Here is a 16,111-nt window from a genome sequence, read left to right as displayed (position 1 = left end):
GGCAAAAGGTAAAACAGTATATATAACTGTCCTTTCAAAAAGTCCTTTATGTAAAAGTATGCCACATATTACTCAGCAGTAAATGCAATGCCCCCTGTGACCGACTTAATAATGCCAGATTGTTTAATCGCCAATTATTGTGGTCTATAGTTAATTATTAATAGTGTGTTATTATACAGTCGGGTGTAATATTTGTGCAGCCATGGCAGCAGTAAGGGCATAGTTTAGAATAAAGGTTATATAAAGTCCACAGTTGTGGGTGGAGACGTGACTGATAAGCATCAGATAATTTCTCCACATGATGACTGGGGGGGGGTAAAAAAAAAAAAAAAAAATCAGCACAACTTCCTCCTGTATAAACCACAGTTTTACATTTATTTTTGAAATGCAGGCAAAGCTGGGACACCATTGAACCAATGTAAAAAAAAAAAAAAAAAAAGCACATCTCATTTACTTGAGTTATATCTAATATTTCTCCTTATATCCTTTCTCTGTTGCTACAAGGAACTTTTTTTTTTTTTTATAAAAGTGGCATCCCATCTCTGATTCTACCGAAGTACAAGGCAAGAGGCAGCTTACTGTCAGCCTTACAAGTATGTACATACAAGTCAGTATAATATGTATCTTTAAAAAAACAAAACGATGCATTTTGTAACAGGTGCTCTCTCAAGATGCGCAGCCTCGTCTCCATGTGCAGGATTCCCAGCGAAAGGCTCAGTTCCAGTTTTTGAAGAACTGCTTGAAGATGATGGTCTCCTTTCCCTGTGGCAGGATTTCCACCTGTAGTGCAACGCACATAAAACTTTACTGCTTACTGCTTATATAAAAGACCTTGCAGTTGACATCATAAACTCACACGTCAGATCTGTGGCTGTAAAAATAGAAACAAAGAGGTTGTACGAGCTTTCCTGTCTACAGTAAAGAAAGACGCTTGACTGGTTTGCGGTGTTTAACATGAGCAGCTTTTAGCAGCCGTACCTGTGTTTTCATGTGAGGGTAATTCATTTGTTCGATGAATTTGTCCGCCATCTGCAGGGCCATGTCCTTCTCCTCATCGTTGGCTCCGTTACCTGATGATTAAACGAGCTAATGTTAATTAGCAGCTCTGTTTGAGAGCTTTTTCGCACACAGAGTAACTTTCAGGGTAACTTTCGATATCAGGCGTGGTGTCCCTGCTACAAGCTACCACGATGAACAAATTGTTGAACAAAAGGTCCCTGAGCACATTTACAAAAAATACTGACCCAGATACGAAGCAGCAAACAGCTCGTAGTGCTTTTACACCACAGCAGCCCTTTTCTAAAGTAAAATCGTACAGAAACACGGGTGTTTAATGACTTTAATAAGGTTTTGATTGCATTTATTATTTTATGAGCTATAATAGTTAATGTGAAAGAGGTCAGTTAATACAGTCTGATTTTCACATGCATCAGCCAACTTGGTGACCTTAATAGCTACTTTATCGCTCTGACAGTTTTTTAAAATCAACCTTGGAGCTGCTCTCACTATAGTTGTGGCAGAAATTTGGGGCTTCAGTTTTTTAACGAGTTTTTTTGCCGTTTGCTGTGTGTTCAGAGATGCTCTTCTGCTCACTTTGAACTTTAGCAAGTAGCTTTGATCATCTTTACACCCCTAAATGCACTGAGTTGCTGTCATGCGATTCACCGATTAGGTGCACCTGATGAGATGTTGGGTGAGTGCATGTTTCTATGATGTTTATTTGCGTTTGGTGTGTTGTCTGATCAGTTCAGAGATGACAGTGTGAAGCTGTAGAAACCCCGCTGTAGCTCTTTAAGAAACCCTTACTCCGATCACATGTAAGCAGGTCCTCAGACTCACGTCCTCGTGAAACTGCCAATCATTATTTCTGACTGCGTTCATTACAATTTCATTTCATCAGATATCAAATTTGAGGAGGTGGCGAGTTTGCCGCTTGGAGTTTGAGTAGCAGCTCCTCACCTTTCCAGACGAAGATCTTTCCGTTGGAGCCGTTGTCCAGGATGAAGCAGTCGTCACGAATCAGCAGCTCCTGGAGAAACGGGCTCTTATCGGACACTTTAGTTGTTGTCATGGAACCGGTGGCATCAGACACCTGATGAGTGAGCATACAGTGAACAGTGATGGAAAAGGTGGTTTTAAAATGTCAACCTTGTGCATATAGTTCTGCATATAGAGCTTACCTTGTAGAGGGAGGCTATGTTTGAGGCGTCTGCTTTGCTGTCCTCTTCTGGCGTGCTCTCTGGCAAAGTCGGAGTCTGTCCTAGGACCTGCACAGCAGCACAAAAACATCTTATAAGGACTACAAAGAGAAGCTTTTTAAAAAAACAACAACCCAAAAACCAAAACAAATAGATTTTTATATAATTATTGACTTGGAAATGGAAAAAAAACAAAAAAAACATCCATCCTGAATAAAACAATCGGATGACAAATCAGGAAAACTTATTTACTCTGATCATTTCCTCCGGCTCTTCCCCCTCGTTTGCATCCACAATGCGGGCTTTACCGTGTCGGTCTATGTCGCGGATCAGCGTGGCGATCTCGCGCACCTTTTGCTTCTCGAAGATGTTGGCTTGCGAGCCGGTCCAGGACACAATCGTCTGGGTACAATTATCAACATTAGATCAGCACAACGTGGTAAAAGTGGCACTTTATTTTATTGGCAGGTTGCAGTAAAAAAGCGAAACAAACTGGTTATTGTGTAGCGCGTTAGTGTATAGCTCTGACACATTTTAGAAGAGCAAATGATTCGGTGGCGTTTGGCTGCACCTCTCCCCGGCATGTCCTCCTTTTGATAGATTATCTCACCGTTCCGAGATCGAGGATGAAGCAGTCTCCCTTGTTGAAGCTCTTCCAGGACAGCTCCACCTCTTTGGCACGGATGTTGCGCTTTCCTTTGATCTGGTACAACCTCTGCACGGTGCCAGAGCCCTGAGCTCTCCTGAAACCTGACTCCACACCACCCTCCTGTGAGGAGAAGCAGAATCATCACTTGGACTGAACTTTCATGGTAGTTTATTTTTTTAACGTTTTACGACAGTTGACTTTTTGGACGAGCGATTTGATTCATTTTAACAAGCTCAGATTGCTACCTGTAAAGAAGCCACAAGAAGCTCTAAAATGATAAAATCTGTTATTTATGTAACCAAGGATGTACCTGAGGTGGCCAAATCTACACAGACCTGACCACCTCAATCTCCTAAAAATAAAATAATAAAATTAAAAAGTCATACGGTACAGAATATTGTATTTTAAAGCTTGCTGTTGCTGGTTTTAAATGGCAGTGCACAGTTCAGTGCAGCACAGGTATGCTGTGGTAATAAAGTTACAGGTATTTTCAGTTTTAGGCATCCAAACACGTCGCTGTTTCCAGCACCACCTGCTCACCTTGTAGCTGACCCCTCGGGGGAAGAGCTCCATGAACTCCGGAGTCTCGAAGCCCTGAACGTGCCTGTGCTGAATGGGGTCTCCACCCAGAAAATTATCCAGCTGGGTGGCCAGCATGGCACAAGCTACCTGCTCATCTCGAGATGATTTTTCACCTGGAACAAGGGGGTGGAGCACAGGTCACTGAAAAGCATGTTCTTCCTGTACAAAAACTCAGTTTATTTATAAAGGATTGGGGATGTGAGAACTTTATGGCAGATTTCCCAAAGCATTCAGTAAGATATTAATACGTTCGACCAGCTGAGGTGAAGTTTGTGATGATAAAGCCGCCTCAGTGCATCCAGTAGGAGCTGCTTCGACTACTTGAGTCACTTTCTGATTATAATTTGAACTCCTACAAATTCAAAACGTATTTACTTCTGTATTTTGTGATGTCAGAGTTGAAGCTGACCTCTCATTATACTAAAGCTAGGAGACGGTGCAGAAATTAGCCTACAGAGAGTGGTGCCACACATTTTCCTGGACATTCAGGTTATCTGTGGACCTCTAGTGCATCATCTAGCCCTACGGCCACAAAGCACTGTTAGCTCTGCAAATAACATATGAGTACTGCTACATGTGCTACCAGACTTACAGACAGTTTGTACCACCAGGCCAATCAGGCTTCTTAACATATCTAAATATTACACACTGCATATTTGCTTTCTTGCTTCTCTGCACATTGTCTTATTTTTTGTACTGCTTACATAAGACTGATTGCTCCTAAACCTTTACTCCTACTCTAGACTGAAGCTAATTTTAACTTCACCAGTAAAACTAAGTATTAATACTTAAACAGGGGTCAGGAACAACTGTGGGCTGGCCAAACAGCTTTAATTAAAGGAAATAAATCTATAATCTAAAACGGTTCTTCCAAAAATAGCTGGAACAGTGTGAATTTATTTTGTTGTCTCTGGTTTCCTGTGACAAATAAGCACGAGGAGTTTTCAAGAAAGCCACAGTCTGCCTCTTTTTCTGCAGAATTACACTTTAACATACAGGACATAATAAAAAAGAAGAAGAAAAAAAACCACGAGTTTCTTACCAGGTCTTCAACTAATGTCAATACAACTTCAGATGTGCAACAACACATTACTCATTAGACTGTGTCATTATTTATTTAACAAAAACTGAGCCAAAGTGTAGAAGCAGTGTGTGAAAAACTTAATCCACCCAAAGATTGGGTAGTTTGTCGACCCACCTTTAGCAACAGTAACTTGAAGTAATGGTTTCTGTATGACTATCAGTGCCTCACATTGTTTCCATTCTTATTTGCAGCATTGCTTCATTTCATTGAGGGCGCTCAAAAGCATTAAAATAAGGTTGAGGTTTGCCTTGCAGCACCTTAATTCTTTTGTTTTCCAACCATTTTGCTGTAGGTTTGCTGCTGTGCTTGGCATCATTGTCCTGTTGCATGACCCAGTTTCAGTCGTGCTTTAGCTGTCAGACAGACGGCCTTAAGTTTGACTCTAGAATACTTTAGTACACAGAGGAGTTCATGTGTGACTCAATGACTGCACGTTGCCCAGTTCCTGTGGCTGCAAAACAAACCCAAATATCACCCCTCAACCACTGAGCTTCACAGTTGGTATGAGGTGTTTGTGATGATCTTGCTTGTAATTTCTCTGAACTTGTTTCCAGTTGAATCTAAATAATCTTTCTCACTGTAGACTGGAATGCCTTTATAACTCTTCCTTGATGGGCAACAACAGTTGCTTCTCCAAGACCACTTCTGACATCTTTTCTCTTTGGCATCATGTTAACACAGACCTGAGTGCCAGGTCTGATCAGTTAATCAAGTGCATTTGAATATCAGCACCTGGCTGCTACTTACCCTCTTTGTTTATGTGGAAGCACTAAAGGTTTGCTTAGCGTTTCACACACTGCTTCGCATCGATATCCTCTTTTCAAATAGCAGCTTTATTATTTACCTGTATCCAACATATTTAGTGGAAATCTGTAAATTGTACCTATTATAAAAAACCCCAAAAAGGTTATACTCTCTAATCAGGCGCTGGTACGACTGATTAAAAAAAGCTGAACTAAACAAACAGTGGACATACAAAGACACCGCCGGTCCATCAAGAAGAGGAGGAGGGAGGATTAACAGAGGTGCATGTTAGAGCGAAGAGAGGGCTCTCCAAGTTGTGACAATCAGCTTAGTGTTACCAAAGCACCGGATACATGCTGGAAACAACAGCCACATTTGAGTACTATAACAGTGCTCCTGTATTTTTAATGCTTCCCTCTGGACTCATTCCCTCATCATCCCTCTTCATCCAGCTTCTCTCGACACACAATGATGCATCAGGGCAGCAGAGTGTCTCGTGTGTCATCACCATCAGCGGGGTGGCTACTAGCCTTTCAGCCAGGGTTATGTGTGTAGCGAGCGCCAGACAATGCTTAGCTCTTTTACTGGGTGGAGTAAAATGAAATCAGATACTCTTCCATTGTTTTTCTCCAAGTAAAGTCAAGACTAGTTTGTGTTTGATTTGCATCGGGTAGCATGTTGCATAAGCCAGATGCGTCTTCAGTCTCTTACCTATCCACATGTGGAGGTCAGCTCCCTCCTCCCCGCGGTTATCCAGCACCAAATAGGAGTCTCCATTGAAGAAAGCTCCCACCTCAGAGGAATCTAGTGGCACCGCCTTCATCTTTTCTACTCTCCATACCCACAGGCCCTGCTGCCGGACCTCTGGGCTGAACTGACCTGGCACTGGCTTCAAGGGGAGCATACTACATGGAGAAAAGAACAAAGTAAAAAGGTGTTAGAAGAAAAAACAAATAAAGAGTAGGGAGCACATGAGAAGCTTATCCATGGAGGACATCTGAGTCACATCCCTTAAAGAAGGAAGAAGAAACAGGAAGTGGCAAAACAGTGTTGTGTAACTTGTTCTACATGGGAGCGCGTGCACGGATTTGGCTGGAGTAAGTAGAAGTAAAAGAGGAAGTTGAAGCCACAGTGTGTCTAAACGGAGCGGATTTACGTGACCTTTCTTGTCTACTCCTGAAAGGTGCCTAAATTCTCACTAAACTGACACTCCTGTCCACACTCAAGGAGAAGGTACACTTCTGAATGTAGCTGGAGGTTGTTTGATTCGCTCTTACCGCAATCGTTCTAAGGCAACAGAACAGAGGCTGGAGACACTGTGATGAATGTAATTATACCTCAAGTAGACACAAAGTGTGGGTTGTGTTGCTGCCTAAGGACCACAAGCTACATTACATGACTTTTATGCAACACGACACCAATGCAGCCGTAGCGCCACTGCACAAAAACAGTTGGTGTCGCAGGTAGGAATGAGGCCAGGGTGGACTCGCGTAATCGTGCCCCTCTTGTTTTTCATTAGCAACGAAAAATTTGTGTTTTTTTTGTAGTACACAAACAAGTGCGTCATCCAACCATACGCCCACGTCTTCCTGTCTTTGGTTGGTTTTTCTGGTTTGTCTCTTTGCACGAGAGCAGACGGTTAGCTTTGTAGGGGGATCAGATCACCAACGTCACCACCTTTCATGTCATTATCTCTCACTGTGCCTGACTGTATTTTTACATTGCATCTAAATTGTGGAAACTTGCAATCATATTTTTTATTGCTTGTACTTATTAGGGCTTCAGCAACACACGACCCAGAATTGGACAAGTGGAAAATGGAGATAAGGATGGCGTTTGTCCCCTTCATGATATGTGTACTGTTCATTTCTGACCATCAGTCGGTTTTTATATGCTTGTTCAGTGTTGTCCAGGTCACAGTGGTGAGGGTGCTGGAGCCTATTTGAACTGCCATAGAGTGGCGAGCGGGGAACACCCTGGACAGGTCCCTAGTTTATTGCCAACATACTACTACATACTTGCCCTATTAACCAAACTATTATGTATATATTGGTTAATAGGACAAGTATTTAAGTTTTATTTTGTTACAAAGAAATAAAAAGGCAATAGATCACACTGGAAAGGCTTGAAGTGTCTTTTTTTTTGGGAGCTTTCAAGCACATCTGAGTTGTCCTTGGCCGGGGCGGCGACTCATTGGATCATGCGAGTGAAGGTTTGCTCTTTTGTAAGGTAAGGGTGATTAAGTCAGCAATCTTTATCTACTGAAAAAGACCAAGAGATATTTTGAAAGCTCTGGGACGGTGGCCATTTCTTTAGGTTAGTGAACTTTCACGCAACAAGAATTATGTTGTTTAAACAGAAAAACAGAAACTGTAACTTAAGTGATGGCCAGCTTCCTTGCTCTACAGTTTTCAGCAAGATCTTCTGGATGAAGACAGACCATGCTGAAGTTGACTTTGTTGGAGTGATGACTTGAGGAATACCCTTGCCAGCTGCTAAAAGCAGCACAAAACTATATAAAGGAACTGTAAACAAAATTATTTGGAATTAATTTTGCAATGACTCACAGGAAAAGGACAAAGAAGCCAAAACCCAGGTTTTAATCGAAGCAGGAGTCAAAAGCAGAAGGTAAGGTTGATAAAATATGCCAAGAACGCACAGGAATGTCCTTAAAAAGCCAACAATGGATGAGGAACAGAGAAAACAATAACGGGAACTTGAAGGTCGGCGACGTCATAGCTTGTCAGGTCGACGATCGACCACAGTTAATTTGTGAAATACACAAAGTTTTGTCATTGGCTGTGCAACACAAACTAGTGAGAGTTAGAATCTATTGAGAAGTTAGGGTGGCTTGGAAACAGTGATAATCTGGACAAATTAATCTCATTCACCACCAAATGAAAGGACTTTGGGTCAGAGTATTGTGAAAGTAGTAGTAGTAGTAACCATTGATATAAAAAGCATACAATTATGAGCATGCAGCAGCACTGTTGCATTGATTGTATTACTGCAGTTAGCTTGTGATATGAAGGCCACACCCATATAACGAGGAAGTTAACCAATAGGACCACTCGACTCCATGATCAACATTTCAAAATTCTTTCTTTACAATTTTGTACAAACTCTGTGAACCTTGAGATTCTTGTGTCACTGACTTTGCTGAATGGCTGAAATGCTGAAACTGTAAATAGTATGCATGAAGGTAATACTGTGAAAACATATATAAAAGGTGCTGTAAAATGACAGTGACTTTGAGTATAATTTGGATAAACTTATGTGATCACTGTAAGTTTCACTAAAATGAGACCAACAGCGCAGGAAAAGCAGAGATTCTTGTGAATTGGGAATGAATGGATGACAATGCCATGGCACGAGCTCATGAGCTAAAACTAGAAAACGCGAGATCGTGTCAGGAATATTTGATAACGGTGATAAACAGAATCAGCCTGACAACTGACGAGTGCAAAGCTGATCAGGCTTAACATCATGACCACTGACAGGTGAACGGACAACATTGATTACCTCTTCAGCATAGCACCTGTTAGTGGGCGTGATGTATCAAGCAAGTGAACATTTTATCCACAAAGATGTGTTAGAAGCAGGAAAAACGGGCAAGTGTAAAGATTTCAACAAGTTTGATTAAGGCCAAACTGTGATGCTTGACGACTGGGTCAGAGCATCTCCAAACTGCAGATCTTGTAGCATGTTCTCATTCTGCAGTCAGTATCTATTAAAAGTGATCCAAGAAAGGAACAATGGTGAACCAGTAACAGGGTGATTTCAAACAGATGAGCTGCTGTAGTTTAAAAATATAATTCTGGCTTAAATAGAAAGATGTGAGAGTGCACAGAGGATAACCGTTTGTTGTGTAGGGCGCTGCATAGCTGCAGACTAGTTAGGATACCCATGCTGACCCCTGTCCACCACCGAAAGCGACAACAAAGAGCATGTGAGCATCAGAATGGGACCACAGAGCAATGAAAGAAAGCGCCCTGGACATATAGGGGATTTTCCCATACGTCACTGAAGTATGTGCAAATGACTAGACCTTCTGCCCCTCCCTTTCCTCCTTTCTAAATAGCAGGATAATGCCACAAAGCGGAAATGGTTCAGGAATGGTTTGAGGAGCACAACGAGCTTGAGGTGTCGACTTGTCCTCCAAATTCCTCAGATCTCAATCCAGTCGAGCATCTGCTGGACGTGCTGGACAAACAAACCTGATCAATGACGGCCCCACCTTGCATCTTACAGAATTTAAAGCATCTGTTGCTAACATCTTGGTGCCAGATACCACAGCACACTTCAGAGGTCGAGTGGAGTCCATGATCAAGGCTGTTTTGGCACCAAAAGGAGACCAACACAATATTAGGTAGGTGTTCATAAGGTTATGCCTGACTGGTGTATACTAAGCAGACTGAATTCCTAACTGACCACAGGTGTGGTACCAAAGGGTGGGAAACAGAACAGAGACCTCAAAATAAACAGGAAGTGGCTAAACAGTAGCTGATGATGAGACACATTCACACAGTGTGTGAATGTGTGCGTGAATGGGTGGATGACTGGATATGTAAAGCGCTTTGGGGTCCTTAGGGACTAGTAAGGCGCTATATAAATACAGGCCATTTACCATTTACCATTTACCATTTAAATGGCCAAAAATTAACTTTCAAGATGTCAAAGATAAATACTGATAAATATTAACTTCAGTGTCGATGACGAGCGAGAAGAAAGACTTCCCAGCTTTTTATATAATCTTTATCATATTGATGCATGCTGATGTATATCTGCAGTTTCTCATATTCATCATCAACCTTATCATAAAAATGTTTCACAACGTCAAGAAGCTCTGGGGTTGTTTTTTTCTTGCGATAAAACTAATTAAAAAAAGGTGGCAAACTTATGGGTGTCATAACACATTCAGGGTGAGCCCCAACGGGCATTTAGATAAACATCTGTTTATAAAATGAAGCACGGGTGGAGCACTTACACGTTAACACTTTCTTTTAGCTCTATCATCATATAAGTGAGAAGTTTTTGTTTTAACTGTGCTGCTACAGAGGCAACGGGAAGATAAAGGGAGGCTGGAAACAAGCAATTAGCTTAATTATAGGGATTAGAGTCAAGTGATGATCCAACATGTAAGAAGCTGCTCCCAGCGCTACTGCGTTATGTGTCTTAAAACAACTCATTTGGCAGCAGAAAACAGCGCATCTATCAGTGCTGACTATCGGCACTGTGGTCAGACTAACAGGATGTCAACATGCTTTTAAAGCTCAGCATTATTTTTGTAAACTGTCAATCGAGCAAACAGCGCAGTGAAGTGAGCATTTGAACATATATACTGAGTAGTGTAGAGGGGGTGCAGGGAAACAGAGAAAGGCGGCACATGCAGAGGCCACTGGGTTAAGGTTACAGTGCTTGGACAGCCGCTCGAAGAGTAAGTAAGGAGGCACAAATAAAAGCACCGGTCCACTTAACTGTATGATCTCCTCTGGTACCTCCGGCATGCTGTCTGACTCCAGGTCCATTCTGCGTGTCCACTGGAGTGTGTGTTGTGTGTTTGAGGTTGTAAGATATCGAGGGGTCTGACGAGGAGTGCTTGAGCTCACCTGGCCTTGTTAGCTTATATGTGGGAGGTAACTGAAGCCGGAGTGATGAAAGCCTACCTGAGGCCCGAAGATAGGACGCTGTGTGTGTGTGGAGATGGGGAGAGTCGGGTTCCTGGTTTCCTGGCTAAAGCTAAACACCAAGCTGATAATTACAGTGAGAGCGAGCTGCTGGCTTCTTCGTCTTTCCACTGTTTCCCCCTCCTCTATCGCATCTCTTCCCCTTGTACCCATTTGTCCTCTTTAAAACAGGAGTGAAGGGCTGGTCTAAGCAAAGCATTTCTGTATCCAGCCTCTGAGGTTCAGAGGATAAGTAGCAGCCAGTTGCTGATAAGTGTGAGCAGTTTGGAGATCTGAAGCATTCAGGTGTCTTAACACAATGCCATAATCTGCTCAGGAGCGTACGTCGCAGCAAATTCTACCCCAAGATAAGGCCCAAAAGCTACATGTCAGACTCTACAGGTCTCAGTTAGGATGGTAAATGCTAGAGTTCATGCCGGTAGAAAAACACTGAACAAGTATGGCTTGTGTGGACGGGCTGCCAGGGGAACGTGGACCATCAAGTCCTCCGTATACCAAAGTATGCAAAAGTCAGACGTGAGGCCATCTGTCTGACAGCTAAAGCTAATCTGGTTCATGCACGAGGGGAATGATCCAAGCACAGCAGTACATCTACAACAGAACAGCTGAAAAGGAAAATGATAAAGATGCTGCAGTGGCCCAGCTGCAACCACCCAAAATACTTCGTAACAATGAAGCCAAATGTAATGAAGTTAAAAAATATAAATAAGTATTTGCACAAAAGTAAGTCGACTTCATGAAACAGTCTGCACGAGGTGGGTCATGCATTCGCAGCCTGATGAAACTTAAAGAACATCGTCCCAGGAGGAGGTCTTGAAAGGGGCATTTTTTAGTTACAGCATTAGGCTTAATTTTTTTTTAATGACAATGTAAATAGTAATATAGAGAGAGTAACCTCAGAACTACAATTTTACTTTTCAAAACTAGCTCTGAAGCTAAGCTCATTTTTAAATTACAAGCCTGGCATCAAACTTCCAAAAACCGAAATCTGCTTCTTTTTTGTTTACTGCAGTTTCCATGAAACGTATAAATACTGACAGGCCTGTTTTTATTTCTCTTTTTATTTCTTTCTTACTTCATTTTAGGTTTCTATTATTTTTCAAATTTGGGTATTGGTTTCATTCAAAATCATCTTTCACGTGCCTTTAAAACAATGAGGGGTATTTTAAAATCAGTAGTTTCTCCTCTAGTCTATTTAATACGGAGCATAATAACTGAGCACTGTAATCTCTAAAATCCAGTCCAATCTTCTGCGGAGAAACAACGCAAAACGAACTAAAGACGAGTTGCGGAGCAGAAAACGAGGTCGCTCGAGGGGTTAAAATGGTAAAAACGCAAAGATGCCCTCTTGGCCTTGTCCACTGAAGCATCAAGTGGCGCCTGGTTAGATGGAGAGGAGAGCCGACAGGGAGGGCTTAGATGGATACACAAGGTCAAAGATAGGCTGCTGGGGTCACTGAGCCAATCAGCCATTCATGCGCTGTTGGGCACACAATGAAATATGAGAGCGTACGACATGCAGGTGCACAGAGCATCAGGCGTGGAGAGACCTGAGAGCAATCTGTTAGTTGGCGACTGGTGAACAGGATGTGTGTGTATGTGTGTGTGTACGGTTCAGTGGGCTCTACGTTTATGAGAGTGAAATCAAGACAGAGTGATGGAGATACTGAGTGGACTGAAAAACAAATAGGGGTTAGAAAGGAAACAGTGTCATTTTAATTCAATGTGACAGCACGCTGCCTATGGTTTAAAGCCAAGGGTAGTTTACTTCCTTGTCTAAAGTAATGACACAGATTGGAAGTTACTTCAGTGCCACACCCTAACCTCAAGGAAATTGTTAGAAAGCTGTAAAAGGAAAGGAAATGAAAAACACGGGGCTTCCCTCGCTGCTAACTGTAAGAGCGTTACAGTGAAAAAGGGCAAACTTTGAATGAAATGATGGACAGAGGCGAGTCCCACTGACGTGAAACTGAAGACTCATTGTCCAGGAGCAGGAATGTGCTGAGCAGACAGGGGAAAAGTACAGGGAAAAGGAAAAGTGGGAACAGAAAGAAGAAATCAGAGTGAAGAACTGTAGAGGGAAGCAAAAAAACAAATCCGTGATAAGGCTTACCTTGGGAAGAGAGCTGGCGGTGGCACAAAACACGTCTGAGCAGGGAGTGGAGAGAAGAGCAGCAATGCAAGAAACAGCACGACCTTAAACACACACACAGTTAGGCAAGATATTTCCTGCCTCAGTCTGTGGCAAGCTAAGCCCAGCCCTCTGACTCAAAAAACCCACAAAATCGACATTTAGTCAAGACTCAGAGGGAAGGCAGAACTGCTGCTTCACAAATCCACCAGCCAGCTGTTGAAAGTGGTTTCAATCCATAATAGTTTGTGTCTTGTGTCAGAAATGTGAAAATGTGGTGTAAAAAATAAATGAAAAAATAAAAAAATAGTAGTTTTTTTCTTGTTGTTTAATGAAACCTTCTTCATTTTAACAATATGAGTTCAGTCGGCCTCTCTGTGACTCACAGAAGTTAACAGTTTTCCTGTAATTAGTCAAACTCGGATTCTCCCAGTCGGACGCGCCCATCTGTGTAGCTAATCAGTTCATCACAAGGAATGCCACCCACCCACCCGCTTGCACAGCGTTACATGCACATAGTGGGAAACCTGTGATTCATCCTTTCCACAGGTAAAGGATCTCCCAACAGATAAAATGAGCTCTTATCTGGACAGAGGCGTGAACAGCATGCTGTCTGGATGACTTTTTAATTTGCTGTCTACTTATTGATAAAGTGCAAATGTTTTAAGTTTAGAAAAAATTGATTCAGATAAGGATTGATGGCTGGAATTTCAATTCATAGGATCGATTAAATCAAACGAAATGCATAAAATATTCAGGAGAACTTTAAACCTCATGCAATCAAGCTACGCCGTGCTGTCCACGGTGTTCGCTCACCCATCCAAATGAATTAATTCAGTTGTTCCAATCGCTTCCATGACCACAGGTGTATAAAATCGAGCACCTAGTCGTGAACACTGCTTCTACAAAGAATGGTGAAAGAATTGGTTGTTTTCAGGAGCTCGTGAATTTCAGCATGGTACCGTGACAGGATGCCACCTGTGCAATAAGTCAGTCGTGAAATTTCCTGGCTACTAAATATTCCACAGTCAGCTGGTATTACAACAAAGGGGAAGCGACTGGGAACAACAGCAACTCAGCCAGGAAGTGGTAGGCCACATAAAATCACAGGCTGAGCAGCTGCATCCAAGCCTTACACCACCAGGCGCAATGCAAGGCGTCAATGCAGTGGTGTAAAGCACGCTGTCACTGGACTCAGTGGAGACGTGTTCTCTGCAGTGATGAATCACACTTCTCTGTCTGGCAAGCCAATAGGCAAGTCTGGGTTTGGCAGTTGCCAAGGGAACGGTACTTGTTTGACTGCATTGCACTGAATGCAAACTTATTTGGAGGGGGGATTATGGTGTGGGGTTGTTTTTCAAGAGTTTCTGGAAACAGTTTGGGGATGGCCCTTTCCTGTTCCAACAAGACTGCAAACCAGTTCACCAAAGAAAGGTCCATAAAGACACATTTGGTGTGGAGGAATCTGACTGGCCTGCACAAAGTCCTGACCCCAACCCAACAGAACACTAGCGCTGTAACTAACGATTATTTTTATAGTCAACTAATCTGCCTAATTTTTTTCTCTTCAATTAGTCAACGATTATTTAATCTGCACTTCCTGTGGGCAGGAAGCTTCTCCAGCACCTCACCTACTCAAGTTTTCCCACCTGTGTCACACTTTGTTGCATGAAAATGAAGTAAATCAGAATATTAGGAAATAGAAATTAATGTGCAAATAGGAATCCAAAAATGTCCATGAGTTCAATTATAGCTTCAAATTAAATGAAAAAGATTTTATTTGCTGGTCAAAATGACAAGTTAGCAAAGTTTCCATATAGTTTAGTTCATGAATTGACGATTGCAGTGTCCATGCTCTGGAGTAAGGCCTGCTCTTATCTTAGAGCTGCTGATAACTATGCTGAAGATGCTCTCTGTCACGATTTCAACCATTTGAGAGGTGCACGAGCCTCTTTACAGGACAAACTCATCTATGTGCCTTAATACTGTAAAACAGAATTAGTTACTAAGCGCAAATTTGGTTGCGTATCATAGTTTATCAGGTAGTGTAACTTTCATTTCCCAATAAACTGTTTGTCCGACCCACAGATTAACGGCCTTAAGTTGGGTGGAAGAGGTTTACTCTTCAGAATAAACGCTAATATTAATGTGAGAAAAAACAAACAAACTCGTATACAGTGTAGCTGCTCCTGTTTATTGGTCGCATTTCACTTATTAGCTAACAAAACTAAAATCGCGTTGGCTTAGCTGGCATCATGCTGAGAGGTTTCCAACTGTCTGTACAGTAACAGAAATATAAAGACGCTATGAGCGTGACGCACTAGCTTAACTATCTAAAACCCATTCAGAGGTGACGTCACAGCTCCAGGGTGCCGGGGGTTTGTTATAAAAGGAAAAGGGTCGGCTGACATCATATTAAATGAAATATCACTCAAGAGTATATGTGTGCAGACTTTATTCTGTTATACTCTATTGTGATTCTTGCGTTTGTCACTACATGTCTGTGGAAAAAAACAAAACCTGTCCTTAAGATTAAAACTTCAGCATCTGACATTTTGCAGGTCTGTTATCTTTGGTTCATTGCAAAAGCTACATGTGGAAATTTACAATAACATATAAGCCAACGGACCAAATCATGTAGGAGAAGCACATCTACCAGAACAGCACAAAGACCCTCTGGCTGCTTCAGCAGTTGTATCCTGCTATTACCAGCCTTCAGAGCTGCCGGAGTGAAGTACGTGTAATGTTCAACAAACCAATTAGAGATGATCTGAGCTTCAAACTGGTTCTTGAAGTGGTTTATGACTTAAAGGACTTGATTTTAGCTGAGTCAAAGTGGGATTATCAGTGTTTAGCTGAACTAAACTATTTTCTTTTTTGTTTTGATTTTTTTGCATACCTGTTAAACACCTTCATCCTTATAGCTGTTTTACCTGCTACGCCTCGCTGTGGTTCCTGAGATGAAAGCTTCAGTCAGTCACAGCTGCAAACCAACACCATGTTCACCTTTTCATTTTATACATATTACCTGTGCAG

The 16,111-nt window shown here is 42.1% G+C and overlaps 2 protein-coding genes across 3 annotated transcripts in view; one reads left to right on the top strand and one right to left on the bottom strand.

The window, feature by feature from the left end:
• LOC146580272 (Y-box-binding protein 2-A-like) overlaps positions 1–16,111 on the top strand; it is a 114,115-nt gene that overhangs the window by 53,805 nt on the left and 44,199 nt on the right. The gene's annotated exons all lie outside the window — the stretch shown is intronic.
• Positions 350–16,066, bottom strand: LOC146580278 (macrophage-capping protein-like). 2 transcript variants are annotated; one of them, XM_085266920.1, is made up of 10 exons: positions 16,009–16,066; positions 13,058–13,140; positions 5,969–6,162; positions 3,388–3,542; positions 2,809–2,967; positions 2,451–2,600; positions 2,181–2,267; positions 1,960–2,092; positions 979–1,070; positions 350–780 (listed from the first exon to the last, which is right to left on the bottom strand). In XM_085266920.1, exons 3-10 carry the CDS (start codon positions 6,159–6,161, stop codon positions 715–717), a joined length of 1,035 nt encoding a protein of 344 aa, XP_085123046.1. In that variant the 5' UTR covers position 6,162; positions 13,058–13,140; positions 16,009–16,066; the 3' UTR covers positions 350–714. The 2 variants fall into 2 exon arrangements, with proteins under 2 accessions (XP_085123046.1, XP_085123045.1); XM_085266919.1 differs by lacking the exon at positions 16,009–16,066 and having other exon boundaries at positions 13,058–13,212.

Source organism: Mchenga conophoros, linkage group LG3 (assembly GCF_057382185.1).
Source record: "Mchenga conophoros isolate Kocher_MC1m ecotype Shallow Benthic linkage group LG3, M_conophoros_male_GT1.1, whole genome shotgun sequence".
In the NCBI taxonomy this organism is placed as follows: domain Eukaryota; kingdom Metazoa; phylum Chordata; class Actinopteri; order Cichliformes; family Cichlidae; genus Mchenga; species Mchenga conophoros.
This window is presented reverse-complemented; position numbering and strand designations above follow the sequence as displayed.